The sequence below is a fragment of the Marmota monax genome, unplaced genomic scaffold, assembly GCF_021218885.2.
Source record: "Marmota monax isolate L192 unplaced genomic scaffold, Marmota_monax_Labrador192_F-V1.1 WCK01_AAM20220418_F8-fsc00218, whole genome shotgun sequence".
Taxonomy (NCBI): Eukaryota; Metazoa; Chordata; class Mammalia; order Rodentia; family Sciuridae; genus Marmota; species Marmota monax.
The window spans coordinates 70,187-83,633 of NW_026694764.1; the positions used below are offsets into that span (position 1 = coordinate 70,187).

At 38.4% G+C, this 13,447-nt stretch overlaps 1 protein-coding gene across 1 annotated transcript; it reads left to right on the forward strand.

The window, feature by feature from the left end:
* The first annotated feature begins 2,289 nt into the window (after positions 1–2,289).
* LOC124079470 (olfactory receptor 1E5-like) lies at positions 2,290–3,237 on the forward strand. Its single transcript, XM_046425039.1, has one exon. The coding sequence runs from the start codon at positions 2,290–2,292 to the stop codon at positions 3,235–3,237; it is 948 nt and encodes a 315-aa protein (XP_046280995.1).
* The last annotated feature ends 10,210 nt before the right edge of the window (positions 3,238–13,447 follow it).

A 13,447-nucleotide genomic window follows, 5' to 3' on the forward strand; every position in this document is an offset into this window, starting at 1 on the left:
GCAGAGGCTGGCTTTGAACCCATGATCCTTCTGACTCAGCCTCCCAAGCCACGGAAATTGCACAGATGTGCAACCCTGCCCAACCATACTGAGCTTTATCAACCAAGGTTACCCAAAGAAAGCAGTGTGTGTGTGTGTGTGTGTGTGTGTGTGTGTGTGTGTGAGAGAGAGAGAGAGAGAGAGAGAGAGAGAGAGATTGATTTTAAGGGTATAGCCCACATAGTACTGAGGATTCTTAATTCAGAAATCTGCAGGGCAGTCCTGCCTACTGGAGTCCCTGGAAGAATAGATGGTACAGCATTGAGACCACAGCATGTTGGAGGTAGAATTCCTCCTCTTCAGAAGAGTGAAGTCTTTTCTCTTATGACCTTCTACTGACAGTAGCAAGGCTCATCATATTTTGGGGGGCAATCTACTTCACTCAAAGTCTACTGATTTAAACTTCTATATATTATAAAATACCTTCATACCAACATTCAGAACTGGTATTTTACAAAAGTCTGACAACAGAACCTACACATGTTGACACATAAAACTAATCATCACATGTGATATTGACATCTGAGGAGGAACTCAAGTGAGACCTTAAAAAATGCAAATTTCTTCTGCTTTCCCACACTTTATAAAATGCTCATCATATCAATGAATTTGTGTGGATCAATGCCTAAAGATGTTTTAAGTCATTGGTGTGACTGAAAAGTACAGTGCTTCCAACATACCCTAATTTTTTTTATAAATACAAAACTATATGTGTGAAGTTGGTGATAGAGTGTCGAAATTTAGTGCTATATGGTGAAATCTAGTAAGTTTGTATTCTGGGAGGATTTAAGAACTGTAATTATTTTACCTAATGGGAGTTTTCTGCCTTTTAAGTTGAAGGAATTTTTCTCATCCTGAAGGACAGCCAACAAATATGGATGAAGCATTGGCCACATCAGGCACCCTGCCAGGGGCTGCCCTGCTGCAGGCAAGAGGCAGACATGGCCTTTCCTGTGTGGAGTTCACAACCTGGTGGGAAGTCAGCCATCTACCTGTGATCAGGACATTCACTGCTATGGGATGAGAACAGGAGGCTGTGCAGACAGCAACAGAACTCACGGAGGGTGGGGACACAGGGAGGTTTAGTTTTGCAAGTATCATAAACATCCCTGAATGATAAATCAAAATAAGACAACTGAAAGAGGAAGCAGAGGGGAGAAAGTGATAGATTGGAGGAACACCAAGTATGAAATTCTAGAGGCAATAAATTTTGATTTACAGTCCAGCAGCACTAGAGAATGGAAGGCTTGTGTCACTTGGGTGCAAGATGAGACCATGGAGGGAGACACAGCTCAGGTAATGAAGCACCATTTGTACCCTTCAAAGACACTTCACCTTTATCTTAAGAGCAATGAGAATATCCTGAAGCATGAATCAGGAGAGATGACCTGATTTCCATCTCAGAATGACACAGTGTGAATGAATCATATTGAATGAGAAGGTATTTAAGGTGTGGGAAACAGGGAACTGACTTGAGTCTCACCTGGACTACTAGGAATGTGATTTTTGTGATGAGGAGTGGATGAAGTAGCAGAGGAATGAAATGTAGAATATATGGGATGTGATAGATATGACTGGATTTGATGGTGACAGGGAAGAATGGAAGAAAAAAAGTTCATACTTTGGCAATTGGATCCTGCCTTCCTTTATTGGAACGAATGTGGAAGAGGAGGAGAGTAGTATGGATGCAACACACTATGCTGAATTTCATTAGGAACCTGTTGAGCTGAAGACACCTGTGATACATCCAAGGGAAGAGGACCGTCAAGCAGTGGCATGCAGAGTTCTGTGGGTGAGAGAGACGTCTCTGCCCGAGTTTAAATACTAATCTAAGTATTTGGCATATGGTGAGATTTCCTTGGGGTTCTATATAGAATTATAAGATAATGGGATTTACAAAAATATTTGAGGAACATTACCCTATAAGATATTATAAAGCAGAAACTGATTACAGTTGCTAAGAATGATCGACCAGTCAGGCAGGGAAGAGAAAATCCAACACTCCTTTTGTGACAGAAGCAAACAGATAAGTATTTAGGAAAGAATGGGCTACTGAAACATGTTGAAAAGAAGATGAGAAAAGTAATAAATGATCATAGAGATTAAAGACACTTGAAGGTTATACTTATTGTGATGGTGGTGGGATCAACTATTGTAGAACATGTAAACACTGTGTATGAGTAAAACATGATCATTTTCACTTGGGTTTTTAAAGGGCCTTATTATTTCTCTTAAAGGTATTGGAGACAGATGATAATGGGAAAAAACCAAACTCTCATCTCAGAGTTCCTCCTCCTGGGCCTGCCCATCCAGCCAGAGCACCAGAACCTCTTCTATGCCCTGTTCCTGGCCATGTATCTTACCACCGTCCTGGGGAACCTCATCATCATCACCCTCATCCACCTGGACTCCCATCTGCACACTCCCATGTATTTGTTTCTCAGCAACTTGTCCTTCTCTGACCTCTGCTTTTCCTCTGTCACCATGCCCAAATTGCTACAGAACATGCAGAGTGAAGTCCCCTCCATCCCCTATGCAGGCTGCCTGACACAAATATACTTCTTCCTGTTTTTTGGAGACCTTGGGAACTTCATCCTTGTGGCCATGGCCTATGACCGCTATGTGGCCATCTGCTTCCCCCTGCACTACACCACCATCATGAGCCCCAAGCTCTGTCTCTCCCTGGTGGTGCTGTCCTGGGTGCAGACCACGTTCTATTCCTTGTTGCACACCCTGCTAGTTAACAGATTATCCTTCTGTGCAGACAATGTGATCCCGCACTTTTTCTGTGAAATATCCGCCCTGCTCAAGCTGGCCTGCTCTGACACTCAAGTAAATGAGTGGGTGCTATTTATTATAGGAGGAATTGTTGCTGTCATCCCATTCCTACTCATTCTTGTGTCCTATGCAAAGATAGTGTCCTCCATTCTCAATGTCCCTTCTCCTCGAGGTATCTGTAAGGCCTTCTCCACCTGTGGCTCCCACCTCTCTGTGGTGTCATTGTTCTATGGGACAGTCATTGGTCTGTACTTATGTCCAACAGCTAATAAATCTACTGTGAAAGACACTGTCATGGCTCTGATGTACATGGTGGTGACTCCCATGCTGAACCCCTTCATCTACAGCCTGAGGAACAGAGACATAAAGGGGGCCCTAAGAAGGGCTCTTTTTAGAAAGAAAAATTCCTTCTGTGTGTGAAGGGCTTTTAACATAATTATTAAATTAATATTCTTAGTGATATTAATATTGGAATATTTTCTCAGAATTTTCCCTCACCATGGGAACTTTGGTTGAAGTAGCATAGGATATAACTGTTCAATAGGCAAAAGAAAGGAATTTCAGCAGATCAGTGGACTAGGGAAGGTGGTCTTGTGGGCCTAGCTTTGCTTTCCTCTCTGTCTTTCCCAGCTGATGCTGGAAAAGCCTAGGTAAAACTACATTTTATGAGCTCCCCTGTTCTTACATTCTGAAGTTATTCCTAGATCTTTCAATTTTATCTCAAGTCAGCTTTGACTATGGTATCATTTTAAAATAGTGCTCCATAATCTGAGATTAATACTCAAGAACTTCCCAATAACTCAATCTCCCAGCAATCCTCCAGTGTCTCTTACATAATATTCCTGCACAAATTCTGTCATCATTCCACCTCCTAACTTTCCTACACCCTTTTTTTAATTTTTATGTCTACATTGTCTTTTATTCTCTATTATGTCAATAAATTTTTCTAACCTTCTGTTCAATAGTGTCATTGAAAAATTTTGTGTTCACTTGTAGTTAACTAATCCAGGAACCCTAGAATTTATTGACCCAGCATGGGGCAAAAAAAGTTAAAGGTCATGGGAAATTTTCTGTTTTTAAAGTTGCCTCTCTTTTGTGTAATATTTTGACTTTGCAGAAGGTCCTTGTATGTTTTTATTGTACCCCCATGACAATTGGAAGGAAGTAGAGAAGCTATTATGACTTATTTTCAGACTAAAATCTAGGAAGTTCAACAACTTTTCATGCCATCCAGTGGGTCATTTTTTAAGTCTGTGTAAGATCAGAGACTGAAAAGTCTTTTCATTTTCTCCCACTTCCAAATGAAGGGGAGTAACCATTCTTTTCTAAAATTTTAGCACCACCAAGACATGGACTGTTTCTGACCTTGGTCCATTCATTTATTTAATCATCCTCTCTAACGGATGATATTCAGATCCATTCCTTTCGTATAGTCTACTGATCTCACTACTTTATCTGAAGGCCAGATCTTTCTTCCAAGCTCTCAGCTCTCCTTTTTTTTTTTTTAAGCTTTACGTGCTATTTTTTTTATTTATTCATTTTTAAATTTACTCTTTTTAGATATACATGATAGTACTGTGTATTTTTTATATATAAACTTTTTAAAAGCTTATTTATTTTTGAGAGAGAGAGAGAGAGAGAGAGAGAGAGAGAGAGAGAGAATGAATCTTTTTTGTAGATGGACACAACACAATGCCTTTATTTTTATGTGGTGCTGAGAATCGAACCTGGGTCCCGCCTGTGCTAGGCGAGTCCTCTACCACTGAGCCACAATCCCAGCCCAGTACTGTGTATTTTGACTTATTATACATTCATGGAGCATATCTTAGTCTAATTAGGATCCCGTTCCTGTGGTTGTACCTGATATAGAGTTTCACCTGAGTATTCATATATGAACATAGGAAAGATATGTCCAGTTCATTACACCGTCTTTCCTGATGCTATTTCCACTCCTTTCCCTTCATTCCCCTTTGTCTAATACACTAAACTGCTATTCTCTCTCTCCTTATTGTGTGCTAGCATCCACATATCAGAGAGAACATTCGACTTCTGGTTTTGGGGGGATTGGCTTATTTCTCTTAGCATGATAATCTTCAGATCCATTCATTTACTGCCAAATGTCTTAAAGTCTCCTGGGCCCATCTCTGGCTCTGGGGACCACCTGACTCACAGAAGAAACTATACTTTGCAGGTGCTGTTGGGCACCCAGATGTCTTTAGCTCCACTGATGCTTGAAAACAGCTGCAGAAAAACTTAAGATAAAAGGTCTTAGGTGAAGTTTCTGTCTATGCTAATGAATGTCAAATGGTGTTTTTTTTAATTATTTTTTAATTGTTGATAGCTCTTTATTTATTTATTTATATGTGGTGCTGAGAATCGAACCCAGTGCCTCACACATGCCAAGCAAGTGCACTACCACTGAGCCACAGCCACAACCCCTTAAATGGTGGTTGTTGGAAAATATATGGTTCTGTTTTTTGGACATAGTCTTGATACCCAAGCTTTCTCTCCTCTTCTAGCATCTCATACAACGATGTCATGACCCACATGTGAAACCTTAGCCCCAGTGAACCCATAGCCAGCTAGTGGCAAAGCTGAGTCTAGAACTCACAGCCCAGGGTTCTGTCCTCTGCACCAGCTGTGTGACTGATAGAGAAAGTGGCTGGACCTTCCAGGTTTGGGGGAAGCCATGTTGGGAGGTGCCAGCACCTGGTGGGTCCTTGGTCTCTGCTATTTTTCTTCAAGAGGGCTCTTCTCTTGGATTGGTCAGTGAGGACTCCGGGATTTGACATGAAGCTTGAGCAAAGAGAATGGAGAGGAAAAGGGATTCCAGGGAACTGTTCTTCAGTGACCTCTGCTCTTCAGCTCCAGTCTGTAAAGTGGCAGAGACCAGGGCACAGATGCAGTTCACCACCCTCAGCTTCCTTGCTGCAAATTAAGACAGAAGGTGGTAAGAGAAAACTCTCTCATTTCTCTCTTCATAGAGCCAGTCCTCCCCTTGTGTTGCCTGGGGAATGAGGGGGGAGTGTTGGTTTCATTGCTGGTCCTGATCCAGTGGTGCCTCTCTGCACATCTGCAGGGGCTCTGTGGCTGGTTCCAGAGACTCTGATGGTTCTCTGAATTTGGATTGTGAATTTGGTGGGTCATGGTTATGGTGTCTCCCCTCAATAATTAATGGTTCACTTTGACATGCCCTGTTTATGAGAACTACAGTAAAGTTCCAGAGAGAAAATACAAGACAGTGATAGCACCTAAGAACAATGATCAGAGAAGGGAACTTTCAGTCTCCATTTCTCCAGATAGAGATGATGCCTCCTGGGAGTCAGAGTCTGGAGAAACTTATAGAAGTTGTCTTTAATTTTAGACCAGACCCATGGCTGAGTCATTCTCAGAACTGATACTGTTCCTTGCATGAGAACCATGCAGGGAAGCCTTCTTCTCTAACAGTTCAGCTCTAGGGTGGATAAAAATTACCCAGAAATATTGTTTAAAAAATGCAGATTTCATGAAATTTTCTAGAGGTTATAATTCAACTGATCTGGGTGGTGTTCAGGAATCTGTATTTTAAACAAGCACAGGGGGATTCTGCTGCAGTCTTTCACTGACCCAGGTCACACTATATAAGTATCTCCTATCAGTAGCCTCAGTTTCTAGTCTGTCTTGACTAGTTTGAGGAAATGAAGATACAGTGGTGAGCAAGCCAGAAAGGGAGCTTATTCCCAGAGGGCAGGGTGAAGGCAGTGGAGAAAATAAACATCAACAAGATAACCTTAGCAAGTAGAGAATGCCATGAAATTAACAAGCACACAATATGATGGAGAATAACTCGTAGGTGAGGGTGGCTTTCTTATGTTACTTATTTAGTTAGTTTTTTGGTGCTGAGGATTGAACCCAGAGGTGGAATCTCACTAATTTGCTCAGAATCTTGCAAAATTGCTGAGGCTGGCCTTGAACTTGGGATCTTCCTGCCTCAGCCTCCCAAGTTGCTGTGATTATAGTATGCACCATCATGCCTGGTGAGGTAGACTTCTTTAAATGAAGAAGTCAAGAAAGACTTCTCTAGAAGACATTGGAACTGAGACTTTAAAGTTGAGACTTATTAATAATTTAATTGGAACTGTATTATATTTATATTTTAATATTGTTTTAGTTGTCAGTGAACCTTTATTTATGTATATGTGGTGCTGAGAATCAAACCCAGTGTCTCACACATGCTAGGCAAGCTCTCTACCACTAAGACACAATCCAGCCCCTTGTATTTATATTCTGATTTAGAGAGAGTAAGAATTTTTGTGATAATAAATTTTCCCAGCCTGGAACATGGCATATTTTTCCATTTTTTATATCTTATGCATTTTCTTCATAAATTTCTTTTTTAGCTTTCTTTCTATAGGTGTTATGCTTTACTCGTACTTGTTCGGAAGTATTTTACAGTTTTTATTCTTGGTGCTTTGCTGTTGTATTTAAATGTTTTCCCCCATCTCTAGTTTGAGGTTGCTAAAATTGAGAAAATCTATTTCATATATATTTCTTGTATCCAGGTTCCTTTGAGCAAATAATCTACAGATACTTACATAGCCCACCCTCAGTAAATACCAGTTGAATGAGTGAATGTCTTACTGCTAGTATGGGAAACATGATCTGTTCCTGCCTCATGGAAGAGTTCCCATTTGGGGGAAGAGAGGCATATGAGTTCATGGAGAAAATGGGAGGGAGAGGTCCATTTGATACAAAGACAGGAGCTCAAGTTTAGAGTTTGAGAAAATAGGTTTTGAATCTCTATTCTACCACCAAAAAGCTGTGTGGATTATGCAAGATCTCTGAACATTGATTTCTTCACCTGTAGTTGGAGACAATAAATGGTTCCTTCTTGATACAAAATGATGGCTAATCAAGATAAGACAGAGCACTTTGGGTATTGCATCCTGACAGTAAGCTTTCAATACGTGCTCTTTAGTATTTAATAGAGTTTTATGACTGTTTATCTTTGAAATTTAAAAAAAATCCCAGGATGTGTAAATGTATGAGTCTTTTTATCCTTCAAAAATTATGTGCAGAGTTCATAGAACCATTTAGGTTTACAAATGTGTGACCCTTCCATTTCAGTAAAAATTGCTTCTGGCTCTAATATTTTACTTCCTTTGGGGTTTCTCAAATTCTCCGATTGGATCTTGGGTCTCTATTCCCTTTAACTATGATTTATTTTCTCATTATTTTAATTTGTCTCCTTCATCTGAAATTTTGGGAGGAGTCTTACATTTGTATTTTACTGCTAGTATGGGAAACATCATCTGTTCCTGCCTCATGAAAGAGTTCCTGTTTGTGGGGAGAGGGGGCATATGAGTTCATGGGGAAAATGGGAGGGAGGGGTCCATTTGATACAAAATAGACCGTCCTTTCTCAGAGTGTCCATACAGATATCATCTGCACTCCATGCAAGTTTTCAAAATTCACATTTTATGCTAAAATATTTTAAAGTAAATAATAATTATTGTAGTATTAGTCCCCTAAACATTTATCCTACATCTTTAAAAAAGAAGGAAAAAAACCCTCAAACCTTTTATACCCAATAACATTTTTACAACCAATTAATTAATAATTAATCAATAACTTTATTATTATCTATCTCTAGTCCATATTCAACTTTCTCCAGTTATCCCCAAAATTGTTCTTTCCAGTTGGTTTGTCAAAATAGGAATCCTATCCAGGACCATGCATTATGGCTGGTTGATAAGATTTCTGCTGTGGATTTTTTTAGTCTGTGACAATTCATTTTTCACAGCAGCGACTGCATGAAGAGATAGGCCCTATCTCCTCTTTTTCTTAGTCAAGTTCATTGACTGCAGCATCAGCATCACCCGGAACTTGTTTTCTCAAATTTTCAGTCCCAGCCCAGGCCACTGAACACAAAGCCATGTTGACCTCTGTGTCCATGGTGACATGGGCAGTCAGATATTTCTGATCATTTCCTCCTAGCTTGTTCCTTGGGATCCTATATTCTGTAACCAGGAGTTATTGATAGAAATCTGATTACATTTAAGTTACACATTTTGGGCTAAAATTCATCATAAGATGTTGTGTGCCATGATTGACTAATGCTAAGAACTCCTACTGGATTTGGGAAATACACCTCTGTTTCCTTCTGTGACCAGGTGGGTACTTGATGTGATATTAGTTTGGTATTCTACAAATAACTGTGTCTCCATCAGCCATTCATTGAATAGTGTTAGCATCATTTTATAATCTCATTTATCTTTCTTGAACTGATCCTTTAATTAGAGTTTGAGAGTTTTCTCCATAGGTCTTGAATGCCTGTTTCGAAGTTTTCCCCCCTAGGTATTTTGCGCCCCGCCCCCCGACTTTGGTTCTTATTTGAAATGAGTTCTTCTCTTTCATCACATCTTCTATCTGGGTGGTGTTTGTATATGTGAAGATGATTATTTTGTATAGGTTGATTCTATAACTTGTGACTGTTATCAATGTTCTTTGTTCTTTAGGTTTTTTGCATTATTTAGAAAATCTTTTCATCTGTAGATAGAGATAATTGTACCTTTCTTTCTTTCTTTTTTTTTTTTTTGGCAGAACTGGGGATCCAACCCAGGGATTCTTAACCACTGGGCAACACTACCAGCCCTTTTTATTGTTTTATTTTGAGACAAGGCCTTGCCAAGCTGCATAGGCTGGCCTCAAATTCTCAATCCTCTTACCTCAGCCTGTCCAATCATTGGGATTAAAGGCATGCACCTGTCTTTGCCTTTCCATTCTTATCATTTTAATTGATTTTTCCTATGTAATTGTGTTATAAGGTCTCTAATACAATGTGAAATAGGAATTTTATCCTCATATTATTCTTGACTTTAGTATAAATGTCTCCTTTGTTTCACCACTGAGAACTTTGCTTTTTCATCAATTTTTTTTTTTTTTTTGGTCCTGAGGATTGAACCCAAGGGCACTTAACCACTGAGCCTCACCCCCAGCCCTTTCTAATATTTTATTTAGAGACAGGGTCTTGCTGATTTGCTTAGAGCCTCGGTAAGTTGCTGAGGCTAGCTTTGAACTCACCATCCCCCTGCCTCACCCTCCCAAGATACTGAGATTACAGCCTCCCCTACTGCCACCTGGCCCCAATAATTTTTTTAAAACAAAGATTAAATGAGTTAGAATACATTAAATATTTAAAATATTTATGTAGTATACTCTCAATAAATATATGAATACAAAACCAATGTAACTGCATATCATGTATAACTACAAGAACGGGATCCTTAATTAGAATAAGTTATATTCCATGAATATGTCAAAATATACTCTATTGTCATGTATATCTAAAAAGAACAAATAAAAAATATAAATAACAGACAAAATTTTTTAAAATAAAAGAAGTTGACGTTTTAACAAAGATAAGCATATTTTTTTCATGTTAATGAAATATTCACTGATTTTTTTCTAAGTCAGAAGTAGGTTGCATTGTGATGTATTCACATGTTCACATAGCATAGTTTGATCAATTTCATATCACATTGCATTCCACTTTTATGTATAACTATAATGCATGAATTTAATGCATGGATCTGGGGGAGGGAGAGTCGGTCAGGAAAGAGGAAGTTTGGGGGACTGAATCGTGAAGCATTATATTTCATGAATGTAGGATTGTGTCAAAATGAACCCCAATATTATTAATAACTATAATGCACTAATACAAATATTAAAAATTAAAATATTTTTAAAAGGAAAATGATTGTTCAGCCTGCTTGAAGCCCTAATCATAAAAGCAACATTTGACTACCCTTTCTCCCCAAGAAGTACATGAGTGTTGAATGGTGTTAAATGTCTTTTCACCATTCCCAAGGATAAGAATATTATTTTTTCTATATATAACCAGCTCTGCATTCTCTTTATCTCCTCTGTGGTGAAGATGTAGTATTTTTAAAATGTTCTGTTGGACCTTGCTTTTATTTTCTGAGACCGTGTGTGTGAATACTTAAAATTAGGATTCTTTGGTGATATAATTTTTGTATAGTTCTTATTGATATTATACTTTGTTTATTACTTTTTTTTGTACTGGTGATTGAACCCAGGGGTGCTAACCACAGAGCTACTCACCAACCCTTTTATTTATTTTGTTTTTGAAACAGGGTCTCACTAAGTTGCTTAGAGACTTGATAAGTTGCTGAGGCTGGCCTTGAACTTGTGATCCTCCTGCCTCAGCCTCCATAGCTGCTGGGATTATAGGCGTTATCATGCCTGACCAGACTATATTTTTGTCATCGGTTGTTTTCTTACCCACCTGAAAGTGGATTATAACCTCCCATTCTTTGCCTGAATATGATATGTGCCCTTTCCAGGCAAAAGTTGTTGTATTTCTATTAAGTTCTCTTGCTCTTTTCTTCTTTTACCAAAGAAAGGTATCCCAAAGATTCTTCAGCTTGGGTCCCTGAATGAAAAGGGCACATGAAACAGTTAATCAAGGTACACACAACTTCAGTTCATATGTAATGTAAGTGAGCAAACAAATCTTTCTCTTTTTAAGCTCCTAAAATTTCTGATCATTTTCTATCACAGTTTTAATAAAAGAAAAAAATGAGAAAATACAATCACTTATTTTCCATTGCAGCATGTAGAATTGGCTTAGATTTTCCATCCCTTTTAAGGGTTATTTTTGGTGTATTTCCTTCTTCATAGATTGTTTATTTCATCTAGTGTTATACATTTATTTGCATGGACTTAAGCAAAGTACTCTTATGATTATACAAAACATTTATAGCCCCCTGCCATTTTTTTTCTTTTTCCTTTCTTTCTTCTTCTTGTTGTTGTTTGTTTGTTTTGTTTTGTTTTTAATGCAGACAGAGGCTTATTTAGGAAAGTAAAGGCACATTCAAGGGAGAATGTGGGCCATCTTCAGAGAGAGAAACAGCTCCCCACCCCATCATTTCTTAAGTTTGTCTTCTGGTGTTCTCTTTCTCTCTTCCTTTGATTAATAAATGGCTTCTCTTTTTTATTAATTTTTTTAAAGAAAAAATGTTCAGATAAATGTTAAGAGTTAAATTAGCATAGCCATCACTGCAAATATTTATCATTTCTCTGTGGTGAAAACATTTAAAAATCCTCTCTTACAAAATGCTTTTATTAGTGCATTATAGTTATACATAATAGCCAGGTTCATTTTGACATAATCCTACATACATGGAATATAATTTGCTCTACCTCAATCCCCAGTCCTTCCTCTTTCCCTCCTCTCCTCCCTCCCTGGTTCCTCTTCTTCTACTCTATGGTCTTCCTGCTGTTTATTCATTATTTTTTTAATTGATGCTTCATAGACATACATAAGGTGAAATTCCCCATGGTCTATTTATTTATGCACATAGCATAATTTGGTCAATTTCAATGCACAGTTCCTCTCTTTTCATGTCCCTTCTCCCTCCCCGCCCTTACCAAATCCCCCCTTTTAGCTATTGTGAAATATGTAGGACATTAATAACTATAGATCCCTAGAATTTATTCCTCCTACCTAATTGTAACTTTCATTCTATGATGTATATATGTATGGAGACATCACATTGTACCCCATAAATAAGTACAAGTATTATTTGTCACTTAAAAATAAATGAAACTAAAAAAATTTGAAATGATGAAATTAAATGATAAAAAATCTTATCAGCTTTATTGAGATTTAACCCCCATACCATACCCATACAACAAAATCCCCCTATTCCAATATAGAGCCAATGGCTTTTAGTGTGTTTATGGAGTTGCAGAACAATCACCATAACTGAATGCAGAGAATTTTCATCACCCCAAAGAAACCCCTCACTCTTCAGCCATCTCCCTCACTTGCCCACCTTTCCCAGGCCGTCAGTCAATCTACTTTCTGTCTGTAGATTCACCTGTTCTGGACACTCATGTAATGCAGACATACAGTATGGCCCTTGGTGACTGGCTTCTTTCACGTGGCATAATGTTTTCAAGGTCCACACAGGATGTAACATGCATCATTCCTCTCTGTTGCCAAATATTATTCCATTGTGTGGATAGGCCACATGTTTTTCAGCCATTCACCGGTTGGTGGGCATTTGGGTTGTCTTCAGTTTTTGTCTATTATGAAAAATGGGGTTAGTAACATTATGGCAAGTTTTTGTGTGAATGTACATTTTCACGTCTCTGGGATACTCTTTGGGGTAGAATTGCTGGGTCACAGGGTAACCCTACACTTAGCCTTCTGAGGAACTGCTAAACTATTTTCCAAAGAGGTTGAGCTGTTTTATAGTCCCCCCAGCAGTGTATGAGAGTTCTGATTTCTCCACATCCTTGGTAACATTATCCAACTGGCCATCCTGGAGGGTGTGGAGTATTATCTCACTGTAGATATGTCTGCCTTTTTTCTCCCTTCTTTTTTGTTTGCATGTGAGACAATTTTATTTCATAGTTGTCTACAAAACCACAGACACTATTTTCTTCACAAAAAAACATTAGTTCAGGTACCCATAAAAGATAATTATATAGACTCACTTAAATAAAAATGCACCATCCCATTATATGGGATAAGAGAGATTGCTTGGAAAAACTTGTATCTGGACCAATTTCTTAAATATATCATTGTTAATTGTCTTTTTATTACTGAATTATAATTGCT

What these genes read in the sequence shown, in the direction of transcription:
- LOC124079470 (XM_046425039.1), top strand. Translation starts at nt 2,290, where the DNA reads ATGATAATGGGAAAAAACCAAACTCTCATCTCAGAGTTCCTCCTCCTG.